The sequence below is a fragment of the Siphateles boraxobius genome, unplaced genomic scaffold, assembly GCF_051911475.1.
Source record: "Siphateles boraxobius isolate OS27281-9 unplaced genomic scaffold, OSU_SipBor_1 130, whole genome shotgun sequence".
In the NCBI taxonomy this organism is placed as follows: Eukaryota; Metazoa; Chordata; class Actinopteri; order Cypriniformes; family Leuciscidae; genus Siphateles; species Siphateles boraxobius.
In genome coordinates, this window is record NW_027508734.1 from 20,506,701 (window position 1) to 20,534,299 (window position 27,599).

General features: G+C 37.4%; 1 protein-coding gene and 1 long non-coding RNA gene across 4 annotated transcripts in view; one reads left to right on the top strand and one right to left on the bottom strand.

Moving 5' to 3' along the window:
- Positions 1 to 9,169: 9,169 nt before the first annotated feature.
- alpk3b (alpha-kinase 3b) lies at positions 9,170 to 26,396 on the bottom strand. 3 transcript variants are annotated; one of them, XM_077228561.1, is made up of 14 exons: positions 26,221 to 26,396; positions 23,936 to 24,136; positions 20,273 to 20,394; positions 20,047 to 20,164; positions 18,107 to 19,967; positions 14,144 to 16,046; positions 13,619 to 13,763; positions 13,306 to 13,433; positions 13,133 to 13,171; positions 12,698 to 12,972; positions 12,492 to 12,580; positions 12,129 to 12,346; positions 11,984 to 12,032; positions 9,170 to 11,367 (listed from the first exon to the last, which is right to left on the bottom strand). In XM_077228561.1, the coding sequence occupies exons 2-14, from the start codon at positions 24,067 to 24,069 to the stop codon at positions 11,103 to 11,105; spliced, it is 5,346 nt and encodes a 1,781-aa protein (XP_077084676.1). In that variant the 5' UTR covers positions 24,070 to 24,136; positions 26,221 to 26,396; the 3' UTR covers positions 9,170 to 11,102. The 3 variants fall into 3 exon arrangements, with proteins under 3 accessions (XP_077084676.1, XP_077084675.1, XP_077084677.1); XM_077228560.1 differs by lacking the exon at positions 26,221 to 26,396 and having other exon boundaries at positions 23,936 to 25,555; XM_077228562.1 differs by lacking the exon at positions 26,221 to 26,396 and having other exon boundaries at positions 23,981 to 24,216.
- Positions 23,455 to 27,599, top strand: part of LOC143737310 (uncharacterized) — a 32,824-nt gene continuing 28,679 nt past the window's right edge. The window contains exons 1-2 of the long non-coding RNA XR_013203645.1: positions 23,455 to 23,544; positions 23,946 to 24,080. This is a non-coding gene — a long non-coding RNA (uncharacterized LOC143737310). The remainder of the gene's footprint in view (positions 23,545 to 23,945; positions 24,081 to 27,599) is intronic.

A 27,599-nucleotide genomic window follows, 5' to 3' on the forward strand; every position in this document is an offset into this window, starting at 1 on the left:
CTCAAAAAATTAGCATATTGTGATAAAGTTCATTATTTTCCATAATGTAAGGATAAAAATTTAACTTTCATATATTTTAGATTAATTGCACACCAACTGAAATATTTCAGGTCTTTTATTGTTTTAATACTGATGATTTTGGCATACAGCTCATGAAAACCCAAAATTCCTGTCTCAAAAAATTAGCATATCATGAAAAGGGTCTCTAAACGAGCTATTAACCTAATCATCTGAATCAACTAATTAACTCTAAACACCTGCAAAAGATTCCTGAGGCTTTTAAAAACTCCCAGTCTGTTTCATTACTCAAAACCGCAATCATGGGTAAGACTGCCAACCTGACTGCTGTCCAGAAGGCCATCATTGACACCCTCAAGCAAGAGGGTAAGACAGAAAGAAATTTCTGAACAAATAGGCTGTTCCCAGAGTGCTGTATCAAGGCACCTCAGTGGGAAGTCTATGGGAAGGAAAAAGTGTGGCAAAAAACGCTGCACAACGAGAAGAGGTGACCGGACCCTGAGGAAGATTGTGGAGAAGGACCGATTCCAGACCTTGGGGGACCTGCGGAAGCAGTGGACTGAGTCTGGAGTAGAAACATCCAGAGCCACCGTGCACAGGCGTGTGCAGGAAATGGGCTACAGGTGCCGCATTCCCCAGGTCAAGCCACTTTTGAACCAGAAACAGCGGCAGAAGCGCCTGACCTGGGCTACAGAGAAGCAGCACTGGACTGTTGCTCAGTTTTGCATGTCATTCGGAAATCAAGGTGCCAGAGTCTGGAGGAAGACTGGGGAGAAGGAAATGCCAAAATGCCTGAAGTCCAGTGTCAAGTACCCACAGTCAGTGATGTCTGGGTTGCCATGTCAGCTGCTGGTGTTGGTCCACTGTGTTTTATCAAGGGCAGGGTCCATGCAGCTAGCTATCAGGAGATTTTGGAGCACTTCATGCTTCCATCTGCTGAAAAGCTTTATGGAGATGAAGATTTCATTTTTCAGCACGACCTGGCACCTGCTCACCATGCCAAAACCACTGGTAAATGGTTTACTGATCATGGTATTACTGTGCTCAATTGGCCTGCCAACTCTCCTGACCTGAACCCCTTAGAGAATCTGTGGGATATTCTGAAGAGAAAGTTGAGAGACGCAAGACCCAACACTCTGGATGAGCTTAAGGCCGCTATCGAAGCATCCTGGGCCTCCATAACACCTCAGCAGTGCCACAGGCTGATTGGCTCCATGCCACGCCGCATTGAAGCAGTCATTTCTGCAAAAGGATTCCCGACCAAGTATTGACTATTGAGTGCATAACTGAACATAATTATTTGAAGGTTGACTTTTTTTTTTGTATTAAAAACACTTCTTCTATTGGTCGGATGAAATATGCTAATTTTTTGAGACAGGAATTTTGGGTTTTCATGAGCTGTATGCCAAAATCATCAGTATTAAAACAATAAAAGACCTGAAATATTTCAGTTGGTGTGCAATGAATCTAAAATATATGAAAGTTTAATTTTTATCATTACATTATGGAAAATAATCAACTTTATCACAATATGTTAATTTTTTGAGAAGGACCTGTATATCAGCGGACCCGGTCATTGATCACTGTAGCCAATAACAGACATATCCGATGAGCGCGTGAACACATAATGCACAATCTGAGGTGTTTACGATTCCGATTCACAATTTTTATACTACCTCAGATTTTTGAACAGACGTTCGCCTGTTTGGCAAGTGTTTGTCATGTTCAGACAATAAAGAGTAGGCTAGTTTAAAACCACAAATAGCCTAATTGTCTGATTTTCACTCAGGAGCAAACTCTGCCTTTAAACTAGAAAGAAATGAAGAGTTGACATTTATCGTGATAATTTTTTGTGCCATATCCAGCCCTGCTTCTTTCTGAGAACTGTTGTGCTTTGGTTGATAACTTTTTAGTTGTTTTGTTTTCCTCGCTCATGTCTCGAATTTCCTTCTGATATTTTCTGTCCAGTAACACTAGTGTCGTGTGTAACATTTTTACTTGTCATAAAACACAATTTGTTAGTCTAAATAATAGGCTACCTTCTACAATTAGCCTACAGCTCATTAATCAATGAAAGCACCTAGAATAACTGTTCTCTAAATCTGTCAATCCATACCATTCATCTGTTTAACACATTCACTGAACTTGAATATAGAAATTTAGATACAAATTAAGACACTTTTAACATTGTAGTTGCATGCAGGAGCAACTGACTTCACTAATTTAGTCTTTATTTAATACAAATTATTGGAAAAAAAATACAATTCTGGACATCCTCTAAAAATAAATATACAAGTAACTTGTTGCATTTCTTGTGACATGGAGGTGGTATAGGCTTCGTTAAGAAACAAATTACAGTTGATGAAAAAGCAATTACAAATTCCATGTGGATTGAACCTTTGAAGATTTCAGGCAATGGAAGTCATCATCATTTTTTTATTATCTTGGATGTAGCTTTCTAATATCTTCATTAATATTGCAGTCTCCTAGAACAACCAGAAACAATTCATATGAATCAATTGTTGATCTGTGGTTAACATGCAGAATTGCGCAACTGACATTTTAAAACAAACAAGCAAATTCATTTAAATCACATTATTCATGAAAAGCATTTACAACAGAAGAATATTCTCTCTCATATTTCATCAGTCATTTCAGACCAGAGTGCACTTCAAATCGACTGAAGATCCTGTCTCGGTTCTTACCGGAACTTTATGGCGGATCTCCGGCAAGTCCAGGTGTGCTTGAAGCGCGATCCTCAGCATCTGCTGGTAGAGGTCCGCGGGCTCGACCTGCTGGGGATTCAGAGCAGCCTCGAAGGCTTTCATAGTGGAGTCGTCCTCGGTCGGCAGACGTTCGCTGTCCACGACACTTTTCTTCCCCATAAAATGACCTTAAGTGTCAAATCACAGTTCTGTTCTAGGTATGTCACGTTACATGAAGCACAATAATAAGTCATGTATGCACCTCACCTGTTGCCCATAAATTTCCTCTCGGGTTAACTTTGATCTTTGCAACTTTGTTTCTTAGTTCAGTCAAGTCAAGGCTCACTGAGTACGTTATTGGAATGTAAAAAGAGAACAGCACAAGGTACGTGAGGAATCCAGAGTGACAAAAACTGGCTACACTTAAACTGGACATTTCTAAACGTTGTCGGTGTCTCCTTCTCTCTCTCAATGCGCGTACGTCTACGACTGGGAGTCAGGTGTTGTTTTTATATCGCGCGGATGGGAGGGCTGGGTATGGTGTCGTGTAGTAATGATGACTTATTGCGTTCCATTCAGGTCCAGCGAACAGCTGCGACGTTGTCAGTATCTGCAAATATGGCGCGTGTTGTGAATATAAGCGAGCCTATGGAAAAGTAATTTTCACTTGCCAACACGTGCCAACATTTTGCAGAGTCAAATGTCTCTGATCTGCAGCGTTGAGTTCAGCACCATGGACAACACTCACATCACATGCTGCTAACGGGGGAGTTGCTGTTGGCTTCCTAATAAAGGATTTCACATGCTTTCATAGTGTTGAACTGAAAAGTGTTTATCTTTCCTTGTTGTTGTTTTTTAATTGTTTGTCTTAATTCCTCATTCTGTGTAATGTTCAAAACAATGTCACAGAAATCATATTTTTATAAATAATAATTAAATAAATGGTCAGTATGTTTTTGAATGGGTTTATAAAATACTTCTTGTACAAATTATTTAATTGCCATTTGTAATCAATACAGATATGTTCTTTGCATCATGATCCATTCATATGTTTGTTAAATGCAAAAAGGTCAGGTTCAAAAATGATCTTGTGAGTTAAATCACACAATATAGTAAATTGCTGATACTTGTCACTGACAAGTTGTCAATTATGACGTTATGTGAAATAGATTTTTTTCAGTGATTGGATCAATGGCATGCCTTACTCTAAAAAGCTTGATTAAACATTATACAAGTACACCAGTAAAGAAATCAACTTTTATAAAAGAAAGATTTATATCAGGTTTTCTCTTCTTGTTTTTCCCCCTTTCAATGAAATCATTGTTTCCCTGTGAGAGGAGGGGTGTTTCCTTCATAGATTTCCAGGTGGGAAGGAGAGGGTGAAGACGGGGGGTGAACTTGCTAAGGGTTGAATGTGAAAATGCAATCCATTACCACCAGTGACACCTCTTTTCCCAATAGCCTGACATCCTGAAAACCTAATGGTGTGACTCCACTGAACACACATTTGGTTCATTTTTCTCTGAAGTCTGAAACAAATGGGCCAGTGACTCACAAGGGACACAGCATGCCATAAAACTCAGATGTGTGGAAGCAGATAATGGCTGATTAATGCTGAGAATTTAAAGGTGCTAACCTTCCCCTGCCTCACACCTTTCTTTATGATAAACCGTAAGAACTAAGCTGTAGTAAGTTAGAGTGCAGAGAGAGAGAGAGTGTAACCCTGAACCTGTCCTGTCTCTCACCCATGCCATTTTAACATTTACACACTTTTTAAAGTGTGAAAGAAAAAAAGCAGGATGATTCATGTTTTCTGACGCTGAATTGTGATAAACACTATCTAATTATCACTTTGCGTTAGTGCTTGCCCTTTTTTAATAGATGCCGGTGAGGGAATATGTGTCTTGTGTTTTGACAGGATAAATTGAAGCAGCAGAGATAGATCAAATCATTTTCAGAGGTAAGAAATAATTTATAGATGGCCATTAAAAGTTAATATTAATGATGATTTAAGTTTCTGAATATATGGGGTTTATCATAAAATTTCCATAAATGGCAAAAAAAAAAAATTATTCAAATGTGAGACTGATCATGTGAATGATTCTGATCTACAAATTAGAATGACACATCACGCAATACACTTATCACCTCAGAAAACTATAATTTAAATGTGATTGATAACTCAACCTTTTAAAGATATTTTTATCACATCATTCATCTTGCATTAGTTCACTGGAATAATAGCTATTAATGGGTGGCATGGCAGCTCAGTTGGTAGCACTGTCTTGTAGCACTAAAAGAAGTTCACTGGGTCGAGTCCTGGCTGAGCTAGGAGGCATTTATTTGTAGAGTAAAACTGAAGTTAATTTAAGGATTTTGCATTAAAAAAAAAATTCATGATGATATGACAAATCCAATTACTCCTTACGGTTGCATAAATAGGGGTTAATATAGAGTGTTTTCACAGGCTGTTAAATGTCCATGAAAGTATCAAAATGTCAGGGCAAGTAATTGATGGAAAAGTCACTTTAAATCAGAGTCTTTTGTGAAAACAGAACATACTTATTCTATTTAATATGTGTGTTAAAATATTTTTGAGGTTTAAACTGAATGTTTTGGTAACACTTTACAATAAGATCTTATTTTTTAAGCATTAACTACTGTAAAATCCAATTAATACACCTTGAAAAAAGCATGCAAACATATTGCACTCAAAAAACTGAGTAAAGTGAAATAGGAATAATATGTAGTACTAACAAGTGCATGTCTAGTAGTGTACACTTACAAGAGAGTTCCAGTAACTTAAAATAATTTGTATACTATACTTGATCTTTTACTTGATGTACAACTAGCATATATGTACTCATTTATGCTTGTGTAACATATAGCAACATATTTTAACAGCATTTATTAACCTTAGTTAATCTTACTAAATAAAAATGTTCATGTTAGTTCACAGTGCATTAACTAATGGTTACGAATACAACTTTTTATCTTAAAAATGAATTAGTAAATGTTGAGATTAACATTAGCTTGATAAATGCTGTAGAAGTATTGTTCATGTTAGTTCATGTTAACTAAGCAGCTGACGGCCTTTTCTGTTGTATTATCCCACAAATTAACACCACTGCTGTTCTCAAAATATGTTGTAAAATAACTATCCTAGGTTCAGAAAAATTATAATTCCACTATTATGTTTTTGAGTCACATAAGTATAAAGTCAAAGGAAAATAATGTTTCTTATTTTAATGCTTTTCTTGTGCTTGTATTTTTGAATGAGGACAGTTCAAACACACTAATTAATCACAGTATTTCCATCTTTATCAGTTTGGGCTCACACTGACAGTGCTGAGTAAATATTTCCATACTCAAAATGTTTCTTTTTATTATCATGAATGCTGTTCTAATTTCCTGGAGGGATGTTACAGTATACTATGAAGCACATTATTATGGTGATCAAGCTCAAACAATTAGGTGAGAATGACACATTAATTTATGAGTAGGTGATTAGTCTTAGTGTGTAGTGTGAGAGTAATCTCTGGAACAACAGGTCCTGGCCAATTTCTTAGCATCTGTCATTGTTTACTTGAGATTACAAAAAAAGTTATTGGTTACTTTATCGTCTTTGCAGTTTCAGTTTCACAACAACATCAACTTAACTAAAAAGACCACTGCATATTGTAAGTTTACTCTAAAGAAACACGTCGATGGACATTGGACAAACATTGCCACTTTAATTGCTTGGTTCCCATGGCGGTATGAGTACATCTGAGAGGTCGGCTAATCTTATCAAAACAATGCGACACTCCATATGTTATGCTAAGAGATTCACACAATATATTGGTTAACTAGCAGTCGTATTGCCACATTGTCAAAAAAAGAGGATCAGCTTTTAAGAAAAACAATTAAACATAATTTTTGGGTCCACAAAATAATTGTTATACTCCCGTCTGATTCAGACAGTCTTCAAAGAAAGATGACGACATGCTGTCTGATCCTAAGGACTGAATCAGTTCACAATCAGCTAACTTTTTATGACTGAGGTCAGCGTCATGCAAGAAGAACTTTGTGTCTTTTTTCCAATGTGAAAATTTGGTGAAGCATGTCAGTATTTGTATTGTTTATGTACACCTGACTGTAGGATATGCAGCTGGATCTATTACCTACACCCATCTATTACCTACACCCAGTCTTATAGTTTCCACCTCACTCTGGAGAATGCACACCTCTGTTGCACCTCTGTGTGGCAAGTTTGAATCACTTACCACATCATTAAACCCTTTGACAACACACACCTGCGCTGGGCATTATGACTCACATTCAGCCTGATAGAAGGACAACTTTGACTGAGTCATTCCCTGATCATGTCATTTCTTGAATGTCAGTTGATGAGATATTGCCGATCAGTTATTAATGGCAGTGAAGCATATTATAGCTACTCAACCCCCACGTTTTATAGCTCTGGATAATAAACAGAAAATATTTACAACCAGTTTTAAGAAGTTTCACAAGTGTTGTCACATCAATTTTATATACAATTATTACACAATTATTAAACTACACAACAGAAACAGAATCAAAAGCTGAATAACCCTTATTTATTTGTTTAACTTATTATTTATTATTATGAACATCCATGAGTTTAAATATGCTTTTCTTGCAGGAAAAATTGGATTTTCTTTATGGATGTACTGATGTGTGATGTACTGATCCATATGTGTTTACAGCAGATGGTAGAAATACAACAATGTAGGCTGATTTGAGAAGTCTGTGTTGGTTGTATTGATTGTATATTGATTACGTAAGTGATAATGTACAGCCAGCAGGTCTTTATCGTAAAATAAACATTGAATACTCACCCTGAATGGGTTTATTTTACGATAATGACCTCCTGACTGAACATTATCCTGCTTACTACATGAAATATTGAACTTTTTGCTATCACAATGTAAGTTGAAATTATAATTTTATCTTTACACGATCTACAAAAAAATAGTCCATTACAATATATAAAACAGATGGCTATAGCAACAATAAGACGAACACTGCCACAATATTACAGCAGCCTAAAATTGATAGGTCTGTAATTAACTGCTCTGATGTCAGTTTCTCGAAAATCGAGTTGTGTCTGTTGTCTCCATGAAGCATCAAAGTATTTGTGTTTTGTATTGCCAATTGACATAAATTAATATCCAGTTTGATGAACTACACGAGTCCTGCATAATGGTGGAAATTGCAGAAATGATTAAACACTGACCAAAGGACTATTGATCTAACCTGTATCTACCTAATTACCTAAATCTTTCAAAAGGCATATCATATAATTAGCCAGTCATGATTTCATTCAAAATTGTTTAGCCTTTTCTCTTGTTAAGATGCACAGCGCGAAGGCTGTGAGATTGTTATCTGAATGTCAGAGCAACACACAGTTCACACACGGTCTGCAGTGCCAGATTACACCACCAGTGACAGTTACCACGGCATAGACACACTTGCTGCCTCCAACTTTTAGTGGATAAGAGATAAAAGTTGTTAAAATGCCAGCGCTATTGTGACATTTCAGAAGCTTCGGGTGCTTCTAATACAATTCCCTATTTAGTGCAAAAATTACATCCCACGTGTCATGATTATCACCATGAAAAGATGACAGTATAATAGACTACCATATGGCTTTTGAATATTTCAACCTGACCTTTTAATAATATTAATTGGTATAAGGTGTATTTTGCACATGATGTTTTAAAAGCACAACGTTTACATATTCAAACAGAAACTTTCCTCTCATCCTTCTCACTCTGCATTTGTTTTTAATTAGTGAGTTTGCCTGTTCATACTCAGTCTGGATTCCAGTCTACCCCTCCACTTTGTAGCTTATTACTTCATCATGACGTGAGCAGACAATTGCATAAGTACATGCTAGGGACTATAATTAGGCTCCTTCATGGGCATTTATAAAACCTCAGGCTAGAATATATATTCGTTCATTCGACTAATTTATCACAATCAAAGTATATGGCAATGCCTTATCACTAATCCTCTGCTGGATATGAGAGATGTTAATGCATTCATTACTCTGCACACTCTTCTCAGATCCTGTCTAGGTTTTGGAATGTTTCATTTTGTATTCATAATGTTTTCTCCATATGTGTCAGTGTTAGCCGTTTACTGTAGTTTGCCCAACACAGACCAATAGACACTTAGAATTAGGTTGGTTTGGTAAAAAAATTCCTTCAATTTGGATATAACGGTATCCATAATATATATATATATATATATATATATATATGTATGTGTCTTTATACCACTCACTGTGTTCCATTTTTCTTTTCTTTTTTTTTATAAATACATTTTAATAGCTGCTTGTCAGATGAATGTTGTCCAGGTTATATGTCCTGCATGAAACAGTTTGTTGACTGGATTTTTTTTTTAAAAGTCTAAATGTTATCACAGTTGTTTACACAATCCTTTATTATAGTCAACATTATAATCAGTTAATCTAACTTCATGATTTCCTGTATTAATACCTCTTACTCATAGACTATTACTATATGTTTACCGACCCAATATTACCAAAACAAAGGCAAAGTATGACAATTATCCATCAAAGTCATTCAAATCAGGTTCTGGGGCAAGATGCGTAATGGCTGTGATGATGGGCTATAGTAAAGTTATTGTTAAAACGCATACAGAATGCATATGCAAGCTTGTCTCATAAACAAGGTGAAATAGAGCAGTGATTATATAATTGTCTGTTCCATTCTGAGACAAAATCCACAAATGTTCGTACATATATGAGATGTAACATGTATATATATTTGGAATGATTCCTTTCCCTTTCACTTAAGCCAAATGCAAATTTACAGATTGATCACCTGCATCTTCTACACAGTAAAATCGAATAAGTTAGACTTACTTAAAAAAAGCATGAAAACCGATTGCCTTAAAAAAATGAAGTAAAGTGAAATAGGAATAGTTATTTGTACTGACAAATGCTAAGTTCATAAGAGTTCTAGTAATTAAAAAGTAACCAGAGAGTGTTTGGAGAACTGTGTTTTGCATGCTGAATTTTGTGTGTGACTCAAGCATAGTCCATTGCAAGATATTGTCACAAACATAGAGGGATTACATCAACCCAATGAAAAGTTTCACAAGGTGTTTATGACAGAAGTGGCAGCAATAAAATCGTAAAAGATCATTATTCGACATGAACAATATGATTTAGTTAGAAGTTAGGTCACCTTTTAAAAGTAACCTATTTATTCCTTCGCTTCCTTTTAAACCAAATAACTGTGATTTCTTGTTGCATCGCTGCATCGATAGGAAGAGAATTGCAATAATATAAGTGATATAAGTAATATAAGTTCCAAAGTGCCCAACCAAAGTGAAGTTTTGTTTTGAAGTTCAAACAAAAACATTTTAGGGAAATCAGCAGCAATTTCTGAAGTCAGTATCATGTGATGCTCTCTAAAATTTTTCAGTTGGATTGACAATTCAATGTTCAAGATGACTTTGGTAAATTAGTGAATGCAGTGAAACTAGAGAAAGATAATTGCACAGGTGGAGGAAGTGAGTGAAAAGACTATTAAGAATAGCCCCGCCTCAAAACGTATTTTTTGCTTGACAAAATGGCACTCAATGTCATTATATAATAAATAAATAATGTTAACATCAGTTTCTTTGTTTTCTATTATATGCCTCTCACATCAAGCTCAATTCAGCTAAATATATTCTTATAAATGTTGCTCCCCTTCTTATTGTGCAAAAAGTTAATTTCTTCTTTGGAGCACAAAAGATTTGAGATTTTGTATTATAAAGTACCGTAGCATTTTAATGGACAACATCCAATAGCTTTCTAAAAGTTAAAGATTATAATTTAAAAAATATTTATCATTTTCAGGATACGCATTGTTAATCCAAAACCAAATGGAAATAATATGCTCTCTCATCTCATAAAATAAAAGGTCACTTATAACTAAATTATTATATATTTTTAATTATTATTTACAAACAGCTAGTGAGCCAATAGCACTGTACTTCCTTTAGAAATAAACAAAGAGGTAATAAAATGTTGTAGTGCCACAGCTCCTCTTGACATTTTCACACACATATACAATGCCCTTTCAAAAAACCTCTGACGATTATACAACAGATTCTGAAAGGAAAACTCCAACAGAAGATTAGGGTATGTTTCTGGATTTACATATTTCATTTAAAATGTTGCATTTATCAAAATAATGTTTTTTACTTGCATGCTGGTTGTAAGTGCAGCTGCATCATATCTGCAGATCAGTAGGTGACCTTTCCTATCAATAACAGACATACTTCTCCTTTTTTCCCTTTAGTTTTCCCTTTGGCCTATTTAAACACCTTTATTTCGAGTTAGGTTGAGGTCTGAGGGTTCAGCTTGCGGGATACTTTGGGGCTCTTTGTGGCCTTGCGTGAGGTTTGGGGACTGGAGGAGCTGGGAGCTGTTCTTCGTTGTAGTAGTGGGCTGCTTGAGCCTTTGGATCTGGATGGAGTCTGAAGTGTTTCTGGGGCTTTGAGAGGTTTGAGGTTTAAGAGACCACAGAAGTAATTACACTGATGCTGAATGTGAAACAGCTCAAAAACCTTCGGATTAGCTTCACAGGGAAACCCCTGGTACCTGCATTAGAAAAAACAAACAAACAAGAATGCATCAAGAAATTAAAGAATATTATAGCACTGTAAATTAGTCTATAATGTTTAAACCAATTAAATCACATTCAAAAGTTTGAGGTCGGTAGGATTTTTTTATGTTTTTGAAAGAAGTCTCTTAGTCCAAGGCTGCATTTATTTGATCAAAGTAAAAACAATAGTATTGGTAAAAATTACAATTTAAAATAACTGTTTTCTAATTTAATATATTTTAAAGTGTCATTTATTCCTGTGATGTGAAAGCTGAATTTTCAGCATCATTACTCCAGTCTGCAGTGACATGATCCTTCAGAAATCATTACAACATGCTGATTTGGTGCTCAAGAAACATTTCTTATTATTATCACAGTTGATAAATGTGCTGCTTAATATTTTATGGAAACCACAATATTTTTCATGATTCTTTGACGAATAAAACTTTCAAATGAACAGCAATCATGTGAAATATAGTTATTTGTGATAGTGTAAAAGTCTTTGCGCTTACTTTTGATCAATTTAATGCATCCTTGCTGAATAGAATATTAACTTCTTTAAAAAAAAGTATTATTAGAAAACCTGAATGAATTGTTCTTACAAGTACCCACCCCTTTGACCTGATTGCTATTCCGATATTTGTCAGTATTGTATCAACTCCTGAAAAAAACAATAGTATCAAAGTCAGCATTTGAACTAAAACTAGTGCGAAGACATGCATAATCATTTGTTTTGGATATATTTTCTCTAACTTACCCTCAAGTCTTGAGAACAGCACATTTCCAATGGTCCACTGGTGGATCCAGTGCTGGAGAGAAGAACATTTTTGTCCCACCTCTAACTTCTCATTTAATACCAGTGACCCGGTATGATCCAATCCACAATACCGCTTATACACACCCTTAAGCTCTGCCTCCACTGTTGCATAAGGAACACTGCTTGCTGGACAGTACACGAAGTATAGAGGGATTACCCTGAAAAATATACATAGGCAGTGACAACACATGTGAGATCAACTAGGATCCTCATGTGCTCTTTGACTTTGATATACTATAATACATCTACGGAATGAAATCACACGATTTGAGCAGATCTTGGTAGAGAAAAAACCTCACTTACTCCAGCGCTGCACCAAAGCTCTCTATCACTCTCGTCTCTGTAGCAAAGATCTTGAAGTACTCTCTGGCCATGTTCTGAATTCTACATTCCTATAAATTAGAAATTTATAGTCCTATAAATAAGGAACTTATGGGAAGAAATTCTAAATATTATAGGGGAAAAAAAGTCTTACAACTTATCTTTGAAAAATGTAAAAAAACTGTCACCTGTTTTGTGATTTGGAGATTCCTTTCAGCCAAAACTGTCTCCTCTCTGCTCTCATATGCAATAGGGCTTCGCACTTTTATAAAACATGAGCTGCCCGACTCAAACACCGGATCTAACCCATAGATCACTTTCAGCCGTCTGGTTTTGTGCTCACATCCCAATCCGACCCGAGCTTCTTCTGTTGTGACACGGCCGTAGAACTTTGAGCCCCAGCAGCCTGCATCAGCAAGACCTTTACTAAAGATCAGAGGAGTCATCTCAATCTCCTCCCCAACTACATATGAAAGAAAGAGAGAGAGAGAGAGAGAGAGAGAGAGAGAGAGAGAGAGAGAGAGAGAGAGAGAAATGGTAAAAGGGACAGAGGGATTTATATGTATACTGAGGGGTTAACAAAAGACTGAAAGCACTAGGCTATAAAGCTGCTATTTTTCTACCTTCCTGGAGTTCCTCACGCAGAAACATATTGGAAAGAACTGTCAACAGATGTAACAGACAACAGGAAACATTCACAATTAGAATAAATTCTCTAGAAAAAAATTTGTGAGACTTTTAACATGGAAAATTTGCACAAAATAACACATTAGAAAGTTAAGAACATATGACTTACACTCTGCACTGAGAAGATACTCTGTGGAAATTTTGCCATAGTCATTGGTAATTGTGCATCTGTAAACACCACAGTCTCTTTTGGACATCCGTATAATAGCCAAGCACACCTGAGTCTCATCTCCTGCACTGAAACAGAAAACAAAACTATATACCAGCAGGCAGCAGAGAACAATGGTACACTCAGCTAAGCCTATAATAATATAATAATACTAATATAATTTGCATGTTGTCATTTGACACCATTGATGATAGCATTAGGGTTTGAAGCACTGGATAACACTAGGGGTCAGTAAAACTCTAGGAGTGCGTACCTTCTCTTTATCTCTGCAATCTCCACCTCATCCTTGTACCACTTTATTGTCGAGTCACTTACTATGTTGAAAAACTGACACCAGAGTTTCAGATGTCCAGAGGCATCAAACAACTCTGGTCGAATTTTACGAATAACCTGTGGAACTGCAAGGAAGGAGAGGGAGGGAAGGAAATATAGGGGGATGATAAAGTGCCAAAATGGTAAGATACACAGCTTCCAAAGGCAAAGTGAGCAACGGCCATTAGCAACACAAAGGCCATGAGTTTGATTCCCAGGGAATGAATAAATTGCAATGTAGCTTTGCATAAATGTGTGCCCAAATGTGTGAATGTAAATGTAGCAAAAGCTACTGTACTTTATGACACACGTCATTGTCTTATGGTCAAACACACCGTCATATTACAAGCATTATTGATAGTTGCTAGAATTCAGCTTTTCTGTCTGTTATGAACCAACTGTCTACACTAATAATTGGAAATAACTGCTGTAATTGTGTTCAGTGTCCATTCCTTGATATCTTTACCTTTGAACTGGTTTTCTTTGTCTTTCTCTGTTGATTTGGGCTTAATGTTCTCATTTTCTGCAGGCTTTGGGAGGTCAGCCGGGACACTCTTCCGGGTGAGACGAGGTGAGTGCGTTTCTAATGATGTCTTCAACTGTGAGTTACTGACTGATTGTAACGGAGATTCAGACTGTTTTTTCAAAGATAATATGTCCCTTTCATATGAATCTCTACTTGCTTCTTCAAGACATATGGCCGTTTCTATTTCACTCTTCTCTGTTTTAGTGCTGGGGAATGTAGTCTTTTGATTCATCCTGGTGGCAAGTTCATTGTGGGCAGCAGTAGAGTTGTCCTGATGGTCTGTTTTCTTCAGTGGGATTGTTACCTTACAGACACCAGGCTGTATCACTGCAGAATTTACTTCCTCCCCATATTTCTCATTGTCTCTAGAGTTTATATGTGTTGCAGCATTGATCATGGTGCTGGTGGAACTTTGATCTGACATCTCAAGGTCCAATGCAGCTGATTTCAATTGTTTTATAAAGGAGTCAGAATCAGTTTTCAGATTAAGATCTGTTTTTGGATGACGACTGGTTTCAGTTAATTCAGACTCATTTGTCTCTACGCTTTTGTCAGCATTGTGATGTTGCGTAGGAACCTCTGCTAGTCTACTAGAATCGGTTGAAACCTTCTCAGTGGAACAATGACTTGATAATTCAGGTCCTTGAATCAGGGTTTCTTGACTTGGTGGCTGTTGATCAGACTTGTTGACTTCAGTTTGTGAACGTAGGGAAAGATCAAACTTCTCATCACGCAGACCTTCAAATTCCAAAATGGCTGTGGTTTTGTTTGTGGCGTCTGTGCAATCAGAATGAATAAGTGTACTTGTTTGACTGACAGTGTTGCTATTTGTCACACTGGAGGTTACTGCATTTGCTTCAGTTCTGATTTTAACAGTATCTGATTTATTAATAGCATTCTTGCATACAGTGTCTCCTGTTTTTTCTGTGCTATTCTGAGATGTGCCATCCACATCTGTAATATATATTGTAGGAATGGTAAATTCGGTGGGTAAAACTTTTGAATGTTGGGAGAGGAATGTAAAGGGGCCAGAACGATCAATGCCTTTTTTTACAGAGTAACTTTGTATCTTGTGATGAGTTGATACTGGTACTTCAAATGTGGTAACTTTAGATTGTTCATGTGTGTCCATTTTACCAACATTGTTTGTAGCTACTAGAGAAGAGCTCTGACACTCTCTGGCCTTAGTATCTTTCATTTCAACTTTAGTAATAGAGGAGCTATTCATGGTCTGTTGTTGCTCCTCATTCAAGTTTAACTTGCAAATTTGAACAAACTCTGTGACAATGACTTGATTTGTGTAATGGTTTGAGTTTGCCGTGAATTTTTCTTTTGAAATGCTGTTATGTACGTGCACATTTGTACTTGCATTTATGTTTGTCATCTCCTTTTCTTCCAGTCTGTCCAAAGTCATGGATGCAGGTTTTGTTTCACCCTTAGGTTTATCAGACTCTTTGATGAGTTGGTTTTCAGCTTTGCTATACTTCTCACACACGCTGGTTAATGTGTCATCTCCTAATGAGGAACTCATAGCTGTTGTAACTTGGCCATCATGAAGCATGTGTGAAACATGACCCGAGGAGATTTTCTCACTCGGCTGAGCATTTTGAGGCCCAGTGACAAGTGTACTGCTCTTTGTTGATGCTACAGACTGATCACCTGCTCTCAACTTCTGTCCCTGTGATGCAAGGTGGCAGGAACTGAGTGTGTCCGTTACACTCACATTGACCTTATGCATCAATGGGGGTTGCTCCTTTAACTTCTTGGCTACTTCCTTATGAAAAGGAGGAATATCTTCAAGAATCGGTGACTCTGTGAGCTCAGTGTGAGTATCGCCTGTAGCCTGAAATCATAGAATTATATTTATTTATCTTCAGAAACCTTAGAGGGATAGTTTGACCAAAAATCATATAGCCTACCCATATTTATGTTGTTCCTAACCCGTGTAACTTTCCTTTCTTCTGTGGAACACAAAATAATATATTTTGAAGAGTGTTTCAACTATTTTTTTTCTATGCAATGAAAGTCAATGGGGTCCAAAGCAACATTGGACCCCACTGACTTTTATTGGACACTACACTAAAAGTTTTGGGTCGGTAAGATTTTTAAATGTTTTTTTAAGAAGTCTCTTATGCTCACCAAGGCTGGATTTATTTGATAAAAAATATCAAGTTTCAAATAACAGTTTAAAACTAACAATATCAAATAACAGTTTAAAAGAACTGTTTTCTATTTTAATATTTTTAAAAAATTAATTTACCCCTGTGGAGGCAAAGCTGAATTTTCAGCTTAATTACTCAAATCTTCAATGTCACATGATCCTTTAGAAATCATTCTAATATGCTGATTTGGTGCTCAAGAAACATTTCAGTTGTGCTGTTTTATATTTTTTGGAAATTTGTGATAAAAGAAAAAAATCCAGGATTACTTGATTAATAGAAATGTATTTGACATAGAAATTTATTGTTACAATGTAAAGATCTTTACTGTCACTTTTGGTCAATTTAATGCATCCATGGGGAATAAATTAAAATCTTACTGACTTCAAACCTTTGACTGTTAATGTATGAAAAAAAAACACACTAAGATCTTCTTTTGAGTTCCACAGACAAATTTAAAAATTCATACAGGTTTGGAATGACACGAGTCAGCAAAATATGACAATTTTCTTTTGAGGGTATATTATTATCCCTTTAATATATACCATATACTAATATATATTCTCATGGACCTATTTACATTTCATTTTTTTTTTTTTAAACAGGCATTTCTTTAATGAAAAGCTAATTTCCTCATACCACAGAAATAAACCAGTGGCCAGTTGCATAAACTCCTTAGACTAGTCTTAAAAGTTAGTCATCTAATTATTTTCTTAAAGGTCTAACATTTTGAGGTCTGTTGCATAAAAAGGTGATCAGTCTAATCTTAATCAGAAAATTAAGGCCGATGCTGCTAGTTTGTCAAACTAGTTCTTAAGACAATTGAGATCTTAGTGGCTCAGTTTATGCAACTGGCCCCAGATGAACTGGTTCTGTTGCACTGTATAATGCCAGATCCCTGACTACTGATATTTCAGGGAGATTTCTGCAGGGAGACTCTGCCACTTAGCACTTGAGTCCTTAAACTAAAATCAACAGAGCATCATATTAGCTGAACCTCTGTAACATTAGCACTTGATTATCTCTCATTTAGCTAGGATAAGAGAAAAAACAAAAGGAAGAACCAGAGAAAATAAGCAGATTCATATTTGAAAGACCCCTATATTAGATAATGTGAATGCCCTAATTATATGATTACAAGTTAGAATGAGAAGCCACCTGTTTTCAGTTGACTAGGTCTAACTTTGCTTCGTGTTTAGAATCTATTGCCTTGGGGAAGCTGTTGCACTGGCCATATTTAGAGAGTATTTTAAGGCTTTATGAGATCGGAGGGGAATGTGGGATTAAGGAGAGCAGCTGGTCTGTCCACAGCACTTACGGCTTACACAGTAAAGTTGTATTTTGTATCTACTTTTAAAACGGCATGTAGCAACAGGTGATTTGGAACAGTAAACACATCTGATGGACCTCAGGATCTCTATACTACTGTGTACCCTAGAGCCACAATGTGCGTATTGGGAATATTATTATTGTCTGTGACCCTACTTGTGTGTCATTTAAGATGGGTCTTGTCACATCATCAAAGTCATGCTTGTGGCACTATTTATAGTTTATGATTGTGGCTGAGGGGGGTTACTGGTAACTACCACTGGGAACATTACACTCGCATGAAGTCACGGCCAGAGCATGAGGAAACACTCACCAAGCCCCTAAGGCAGCATGCAGATACATTCCTCTCCCCTGTGTCCACATTGACGTCATTCCCGCCACAAGAATGAGGCAAGATCCTCACACATGTACTTACTGGGTTTCTGTTCCCGTGTTCATCATTTAGGTTTGATGTCCCTTTCTCAGATGATTCTGTTTTCTTCGTGATTTCAACTACCTTGTTTGTCTGGGTTGTCATGGAAACCTTCAACGCTGGTCGTTTCTGGGCTGCAATGGGCTTTTGAGCTCTCTTTGATTCTGAGGGATTTTCCTGTGCATTCTCTGGCAGTTTTTCACTCTTTCTGTCTGTTATGTCCATTTTCTTTCTAGATTCAGTCACTGAGGTTATCCGAGCACCTTGAGCTCTCTTTGATTCTTCAGAGGCACTTTTGTTCATATTTACTGACTGTTTATCTTTGATGTTTGTGTCTGTTATGTCCATTTTCTTTCTAGATTCAGTCACTGAGGTTATTCCAGCACCTTGAGCTCTTTTTGATTCTTCTGAGGCACTTTTGTTCACATTCACTGACTGTTTTAAATTAATTTTTGTTTCTGTTATGTCCATATTCTTTCTAGATTCAGTCACTGTGGTGATCTGAGCACCTTGAGGTTTCTTTGATTCTTCAGCTGCACTTTTGTTCACATTCACTGACTGTTTTTCTTTTATTTTTGTGTCTGTTATGTCCATATTGCTTCTAGATTCAGTCACTGAGGTTATCCGATCACATTGAGCTCTTTTTGATTCTTCTGAGGCACTTTTGTTCACATTCACTGACTGTTTTAAATTAATGTTTGTTTCTGTTATGTCCATTTTCTTTCTAGATTCAGTCACTGAGGTTATCCGAGCACCTTGAGCTCTCTTTGATTCGTTTGAGGGACTTTTGTTCACATTCACTGACTGTTTTTCATTAATTTTTGTGTCTGTTATGTCCCTTTTAGTTGTAGATTTAGTCACTGTGGTGATCTGAGCACCTTGATCTCTCTTTGATTCTTCTGAGGCACTTTTGTTTGCATTCACTGTCTGTTTTAAATTCATTTTTGTGTCTGTTATGTCCATTTTCTTTTGAGATTCAGTCACTGTGGTGATCTGAGCACCTTGAGCTCTCTTTGATTCTTCAGCTGCACTTTTGTTCACATTCACTGACTGTTTTTCTTTGAGTTTTGTGTCTGTTATGTCCATTTTGTTTCTAGATTCAGTCACTGAGGCGATCCGAGCACCTTTAGCTCTCTTTGATTCTTCTGAGGCACTTTTGTTGACTATCTCTGCTTTTGTACTTTTTTGTCTGTCTGTTATGTCCATTTTGTTTCTAGATTCAGTAACTGAGGCAATCTGATCGATTGTGCTCTGTAGCTCCATCTTCTCAATGGAAGTCCCTCTCTCATTCATCATCTCTTCCCTTCTTCCAGTTGGTCTGTTTTCCTTGCTTCTATCTGTTGCAGCTGTTGAGATTTTGAGCTTCTTCTTGATATAATGCTCATTGGTCTGTTTGCTGGAGGCACTATGCCCAGTCTCATTGATATACATTAGCCCCTCACTGTCTTTGTCTCTGTTTGTGATAATTTCAGAGTTTGAGATGCCATGGAAAAGTCCTGCTGCTGACACTTGAACTGGAGCAGCTAGTCTGTCCTCTACTGGAGGTGTTTCCACCTCTACGGCATTCTCCTCTGAAGGGCTGTCAGCGCCCCTGGTCTCCATGGACCTGCGTTTCCTCTGTGCTCTTTCAGGACTACTCATCCTGTCGTGCTCAAAGGCTGCTGGGACATTCTCTTTGCCTTTATTGCGGTGCTCCTCCTGCTCATGGCGACGGTTCTCGTTTCGCAGTTTAAGCTTTGCAAAGTAATTTTGATGAATCTTATACTCGCTCATTGTTCCGACCTCCAACACACCTGAACATGACACAATGCCTCGACTGTTCTGTGCTGATGCTTGGTAAATTGCAGCATCCTCCAAAGTACAGCTAAGACAAAAATAAGCACTGTAAATGTTCACTAAACAATAATCAAAAGAAGAAAAAAGTTTCTCAGAAAAGAGCATACTTGTATATTTGGAGTGTGTGTGTCTTGTCATCACGTGATATTTCATATTTGGGAAGGCCGCAGTATCTGTCCAGCTGTATGTCATCTTTGTACCATGTCATCTCAGGGACTGGGTACCCTACAAATGGGATGGTCAAAAAACAAAACCTGGTGAGCAGAAAGTTTTGACCACTTTAGTAATGTTCCATTATACAGTATAATGCATTCGCTTGCTTTGATGGGATACCTGAGACCACACAGTTGAACTTGACGTTAGCATCTTCAGACACAGCTTTGGACTTTAAGGTGGACTCAAATGTTGGCTGTGTCTCCTCAGTTAATTGAGCCATGACACTGCAGAGAGTGCCCCTAAAATGGAGGTAAATATATAATTGATCTAAGGCTGAATTTGCATAAATCATTTGCATCCTCATCACACAGCGCTGTCATTATTGTTAGCATTCATGCAAAGTAAGATTTACAGTGGTTATATTAGCTAGGTGAGGCACATTAAAATAAACGGAAAATTCTAAATATTAGAACTGAATAACCAATAGTTTGTTAGATGTATAAATTAGCTGAGAATATGTTGTTTGACTCTAGATACTGGCAGGTAATTCTGATGTTACAGCATCATTGATGTGTTTATCGCAAAGCTTTCCTAATATCTTACAATGACTTCACAAATTGGGAGTTTTTTCTATGTACCTTCTATATTTTATTTTTGTTGTATGAAGATGACAATAAAAAGAAAATTAGTCTTTTTTTATTAAATTTTTTTTTTTACCATAACTTTATGTATAGATAATGTGGATCTAAAAATTGTTTTTGTGATTTTAAAGGGGCTATATGTAAAAATGTTCATGTATTAAACTTTTGTTTATTGCCAATGTGTGATGTGAACTGTCACAGTGTGGGTTTTTTTGTCTTGTTCCTTGTTCTTGTCTGTCATGTGATTCCCTGTTTGTCATGTGATCCTGCCATGTGTCTTGTCATTTGTTAATTGTCTGATCATTGTTCATAGGTGTTCCTTGTCTTGTAATTAGTCAGTGTATTTAAGCCCTCATGTTTGCCCTGTGTCTTTGTTGTGGGTTGAATGATGTGTGTGAATGTTTCTTGTCCAGGTTGCCTGTCGTTGTTCTTGTTTCTGTTTCATGCCTTCTCATGCCTTTGTTTTGTGTTTTGATTAGTGTTATTATTAAAGTTTGCATTTGGGTCCTTACCAGCTCGCCTCCAGTGAATTGATTCGTAACAGAACAGCTTGTAACGAAACTTCGAAAAAAAAACGTCACCTTACCCAACTTCATAGGTTGTCTATGATAGCTCTAGACTGATTTTTCATCAATAACTCGGGATGTTTTTGTTGGGAAAATCAAAGGAATGTGTTGTACGCGCTCCCAAGAGGCTCTATTCCATTCAATGACACATTAAATAGGCCTATATTATTCCATTTTTAGGAGTCAGGACGATGCCGAAAGACCCATTCTGTACTGTAATGTCAATTGTCATGCAAAGAAAGGGATTGATTCAAACTTTTTATATTTTCTATTTTTATTTTATATTTCCAAATTTATATTTTCTGAAATATAGCCTACTTTATAATCAGACAGACTATCATAACAGTGCAATTTTAATTACCTGTCGACATGATGCTGGTGAATTGCAGAGCTGGTGCAAACATCCACATTGCTATGATCAGATACTTTCTTAACTGCTGCTTTCTCACCGCTGTCATTTTTGTTTTGCGTTTATTTTGTTATTGAAATGAAAGTGCGCAGCATATTTACACATTCATTCTAAGCGTCACTCTCAGCAGCGTGGACAACGTCGGGATGTTCGTTAACAGTATATTGCTGCAAAGGTATTTCAAACTTCTTTTTGCTTCTAAGCATAAAACGAAAAAGGCCTTGAGTATTTTGGGGCCTTGAATCACATTCAGTCGCTTGTAATGCTACAGTTCACCTAACGGCCACCGGTTTCGCTAATAAATCAGATTTCTGAATTCTACAAATAGATTCATTAATTACTCCCCCTCATGTTGTTCCAAACCCATAAGACTTTGGTTCATCTTTGGAACACAAATTAAGATCTTTTTTTAATGAAATCAGAGCTTTCTGTCCCTCCATTGACAGCCTACACAACTACCACTTTCAAGCCCCAGAAAAGTGACATAATTAAAGTAACCCATATGACTCCAGTGGTTTAACCGGAATTTTATGGTGACGCAAGTGCTTTGTTACGCAAAAAACATTTTTATTTTACCACTTTAGTTACAAAATATTAATCTCAGATGTGGGTTCACACAACAACGTCTGCTCTCGCATCAACATGCATGCATCATGGTGCACTCGTGAACGCACGTTTGAGATGAATAATTTGTAAATAAAGTGGTAAATTATAATTTTTGCGTGAACAAAGCCCTCGCATCCCTTCATAAAATTGAGGTTAAATGGAGTCACATGAATTACTTATGATGTTTTTACTAGCTTTCTGGGGCTTGAAAGTAGTTGCTTAGGCTGTAAATGGAGGAACAGAAAGCTCTCAGAATTCATTAAAAAAATCTTCATTTGTGTTCTGAAGATGAACAAAAGTAAGGACATGAAGGTAAGTAATTAATGACAGAATTTACATTTTTGGGTGAACTACCCTTTAATCTTGACACATTAAGTAAGGAGCATGCTTGATATATCAACTGTGAGTAGGATATTTGTATTGTGCATCAAATTATTAATGTGCATTTAGGATACAGTACATACATTTTCAACAGCATCGTTTTCATTGCAAAATTCCATTAATCAATTTATCATCAAGATGTGATGGAAATTACACTACAGTGGGAATTTTCATTAAAAATGGAAAAACACCAGAATTCTCCTGTGTATGTTGGACATTGTTAGTAAAAAAAAAAAATTAAATCAACTATCGAGAGTGTGTTTCAAGAGGCTATTTTCTAAAAGTCCACAAGAACAAAAGTGCCTGAAATTGAAGAAACACACATAAATCAAAACTGCTGAGAAATTTGTTAAGTTAACTAGTTCTGGATAACAGTTGGCTTTTTAACTGGATGGCTTGAACTGAGAGAATCTATGGCCAACATAGCTAAGCAGAAATGAAGCAAGCACAAGAATCAGCCATGCGCACAAGTTTGTTTTAGTGATGAACAAAATCAAACAACTATAGCATTCAGGTCTATTTGTAATTAAGGACATGAATTTCTGTATTTTGGGAATTATGTTGGCCAAAACTGAAATCAATAAAATCTCCATAGTAATTTACAATGCATGTCACATTTATTTTTTATTTCATTGTAAAGCTTTCATAATATTTTAAGGTTGTGTATTTGACAAAACAGATTTGATAAAACCGTTGCTACTGCGGTAAGTTGGGCACTGATGAATAGTAAAAGACATTTATTGAGGGTGGCCATGCGCACTACGTATTTATAACCTTATGACCTTCACACAAGCCTTTCAAGAGTCCGACAGACCAGTGGTGGAGCTCTGAACTATTGGCAGTAAAGTAAGGAAATCAAATATCTTCTCTTCAATCACTCTGTATTCTAGGCTTACACAGTTTTTTTTTATTATTATTTGTTTATTCAGAACTATAAACAACGTAAGCTTGAATTAATTCGTAATATAAGGAAGCGTATGGCTTTTAATATGCATTATTTATGTGCTCTTTATTTAGGCTTATAAATCTAAATTGTTGTTTAAGCCCTACTGCATTATTTACCACGAATGTGATGCATTTAGTGATGTAACAATCACTAAAAACATGTATATTCTGAAAGCAGTCATTTAACTGATGCTTTTATTAACATATTACAGGGACAGTCCCTCTGTAATAACCAGAGTTAAATGCTTTACACAAGGGCACTGATTTTACATCAGGAATCATAAACCTGTACCTGCTTTCAGATCGGACACTGCTCAGGTAGCCTCTACTGCCAGACCTTCTATTCTGAGAGGTGAAATCGCTGGCACTGTAGTACGACCTTCCATCACTCGAGAGCGAACGGTTCATCAGCCTTCTGGAACTCATCTTCTTAATCTGTAAGTCTCCACATGCATTCACAGAATCAGCTGCTTGTATCCAACATTCTTAAAGCCTGTCAACATAAAACGCAAAAGTGTTTGTTTTCCCAAACTTAGAAAGTTAAGGGGTCGAGCAAAAATCTTCTGTCATCACAGCCAGCATCCCAGCAGTAGATTTCTCACTGGTTTTTACCTCACTGTCTTCTCACTGTCTTTACTTTGACACTCAGGACAGGGGTGCACTCTACAAGCTCAGGGTTTTCTTTCAGTGCCGTTGGACTCCTGGGGTGGTGCACGGGGACATAAGACTCTGCTGTTTCCAATCAGTCTGCAGCTTGCGTGGCCATGAAGGCTAATTATAGCAGGGCCATAAATAGGCACACAAGCACATCACATTTTCCAAAACTGACTTAGCTTTTTTTTTAAATTAAAACATCATTCTCTTGCTGAAATCTATGATCGAAGTACCTCTTACATTTTTCAAGCTCACTACCAGCACCGCTAGCATAAATAGGTAAGCAGAACCATGTGCTCCCAAGTGGGTGTTGAGAGGATACGCGGTGTTTGTTAGTCCTGTCGTAACCTAGCATAACCCTTAAATGAACCGTCTATTCAAGTAAACCTGCTCGTCTGCCTGATGGCATTTCTCTGAGCTCCATTAAATCAAACTATAAAGTCAGGCATCTGGGACATGGGGATCCTTTCCAAGCACCAGGAGGCTGTAGTTAAATGGACATCTCATGATGATAGTTTTCATCCTGTGTTGATCAATGGAAGTATGGAAAGCTTGTTGAGGACCAGTAACCTTCCAAAATGTACCTCTTTTGTATGACATGGGCTGGATATGGCCTACACTACTGTTAAAAAAAAGTCACATTTGTTTAAAAAATACAGTTAAAACAGTAACATTGTGAAATATGATTACTTATTTCTATTGTAATATATATTAAAATGTAATTTATTCCTGGTATGGCAAAGCTGTATTTTCAGCATCATTACTCCAGTATTCAGTGTCACAAAATCCTTTAGAAATCATTTTATACACTGCTCAAAAATGCTGAAAACTTGTGCTGCTTAATATTTTGTGGAAACGTGATACTATGATAAATAGAAACAGCATTTATTTGAAATATTAAATATTTTGTAACATTATAAATGTCTTTACTGTTACTTTGATCAGTTTATGCACCCTTGCTGAATTAAAGTATTAATTTTTTCACAAAAAAAGAGAGAAAGAAAAAAGAAAAGAAAAAACTTACCCCAAACTTTTGAACTGGAGTGTATAAGGCACTATTAAACAGAACTAAAATTCAGTCTTAATTTCAGATTGGAATAAAATATCTGGTGTCTCTTTTACGGATACTCTACACTGACTACAATTTGCTCAGGTTTAAAGAAAATGTTGGCTTGGGTGTGTTTCAATATAAAGCCCATTGTTAGGATAATAGTAGGTAGCCTATAGTTAATTCAGTTGATTTGTTGCACTGACAGTTACATTGCACCAGTGCAGCTCTGAGCTGTGAGCAAAATTAGTTATTGAAAGTCTATGACCAAAACACAGAAACATTTAAGATGGCAATCTGACGTTCCATATATGCTTGAACTAAGGCTGGATAATTTAGTGTTGACAGTGTTGTGTTCATTCTGCTGCTTTATGAATTTCCCCTCACTTTTTACCTTGTATTGCCTGTTGAAAGCTACAATATGAAAGATTTTTGTAAAAAAATATATACATAAATCACTTGCACAGCTGTGATATATTTCCTGCAGTTTTCTGTCAGGGTTCTGTCACATCTGTCTAGTGTATTTCTTGGTTTTGTGACACAGCCCTGACACTCCTGTTTTGTTTTGTACCATGTAGCACACAGCTTGTGTTTAACACTAGCTGTGTGCTTTCATGTTGTCATGTTTTGTGTGAACACGTGGCTTATGAGTGTTCTCATTGGCTGTGTGTTCATGTTTCGTTTTGTGTGAGCACATGGCTTGTCATCTATGTTTCCTTGTGCCATGTGCTCTCCTGTCATTGTCTAACCCCGCCCATCTTGTTACCTGATTATTGATTCATTTGCCCCACCTGTCCTCTCTCGTTACCCTCTTATGTTTGCTTCCTTATTTATTCTCCTTGTGTTTTCAGTCCGGTGCTGGTTCGTTGTCTTACCTTGTCTTTCATCGCCTCTTGTTTCGTGTTCCTGCCAAGACCAGTCGGTCTTGAGTCTTGAGTCCTGTCTTGTTTTCCCCCACGGGGTAGTTTTTGTTTGTATTTTGTTTTATTTTTATTATTAAAATAAAGCCCATCAACTTTGCACCTGAGTCCTCGCTCCTTTCTCCACCCCTACACCTGACAGTTTTGTACTCACAATATCCCAAAAGATCCCACATGACTCCCACGTGAGCCAGAAGTGATTCTGACGAATGGGGATCGCTTGCGAGATCCTATCTATTTCGAGTGTAACTAAACGAGCCAATCCACATTGGCATGCGATAATTGCACCAGCTGCTGTGCATCGCGGCGCGAGCATATAATGTGCCTCGCATCCTTGTCTTTCACTTCGGAGCCAGACAGTGAATGCTATTCCTGCTCCGCAATCTTATCTGAGAGTGTTTAAACTTCAAAAGATGAGTCTGCTTCTTCAGGAAAACGCCTCTTCAAGCTGGTGTTGGTGTTACAGTGCAGACAGCGCTGGCCGCGATCTCACAAAGAGCAAAACAGCTGTTTTCACAGCTCAGAATGTTGTGATTTAAATGAGAATGTGAGTGCTCACAGCAGGCTTGCACTATCGTCCTGTTTGTGTAGCCGCGGTCATCCCTGGGTGCTTCACACCAGGGAGAGCAGTTTCCTGAAAGAGCATACACGGTTTGACACTGTGTCTTTTTCAAGATGTCATTCAAACCGTATGTTTCTGGATGCGGTCGTTTCCTGTCCTCATTTGACGGCCACGATCACTTTCACATGCCTGGGCTTAAGCATATTGAGACTGCGTTCGTGGGTGGTTCATGTTCTCTCATGAGAGCATGACCACGTCGGCACGTTGTTCGTCTCCTCTTTCTTGTAAAGGCTTGAGCCTCTCAGTGTGCCGTGTGCCGTCGAGCTGCCAGCTGACCCAGCGTGCGTCGTTCGCCGCTCTAGATGCGCGGTCGAGACTCAAGTGCCAAACGAGGTGGAGTCCCTTTGCCTATTCCCCGAACTAGTTCCTCTTCTGGGTGCCACCAGAAAAGGGCTACATTGGCTAATGGCACAGGTGATCTGAAGATTACAGTGAGCATTCCCTGATGAGACCACCTCCTCTGGCCCCTTACACCTCTAGCGCATTGCAAACATGCTGATACTGTGTTCGTGGGTGGTTTAATGCTGTTTAATTCAGGTGGTTAAATCACGTTGTTCGTCTTGCCTTTCTCACGAGGGCTTGAGCGCTCAGTGTGCCATGTGCCATCGAGGTTGATGGTCACGTTCACGGTCTCGCATGCCTGGTAGCTTTCGGATGGGATTACTAGTCCTTCTCATGAGGGACCAAGCATTTCATTCGGGGCTCCAGAGGA

Bases quoted from the DNA above. Each gene is read 5' to 3' on its own strand.
- alpk3b (XM_077228561.1), bottom strand. From the start codon at position 24,069: ATGAGTTCCAGAAGGCTGATGAACCGTTCGCTCTCGAGTGATGGAAGG. The intron at 16,047-18,106 runs GTAAGTACATGT...CTATGATTTCAG, and splicing joins AACACGGGAACAGAAACCCA to GCTACAGGCGATACTCACAC. The intron at 12,033-12,128 runs GTAAGTTAGAGA...TGTTTTTTTCAG, and splicing joins GCTGTTCTCAAGACTTGAGG to GAGTTGATACAATACTGACA.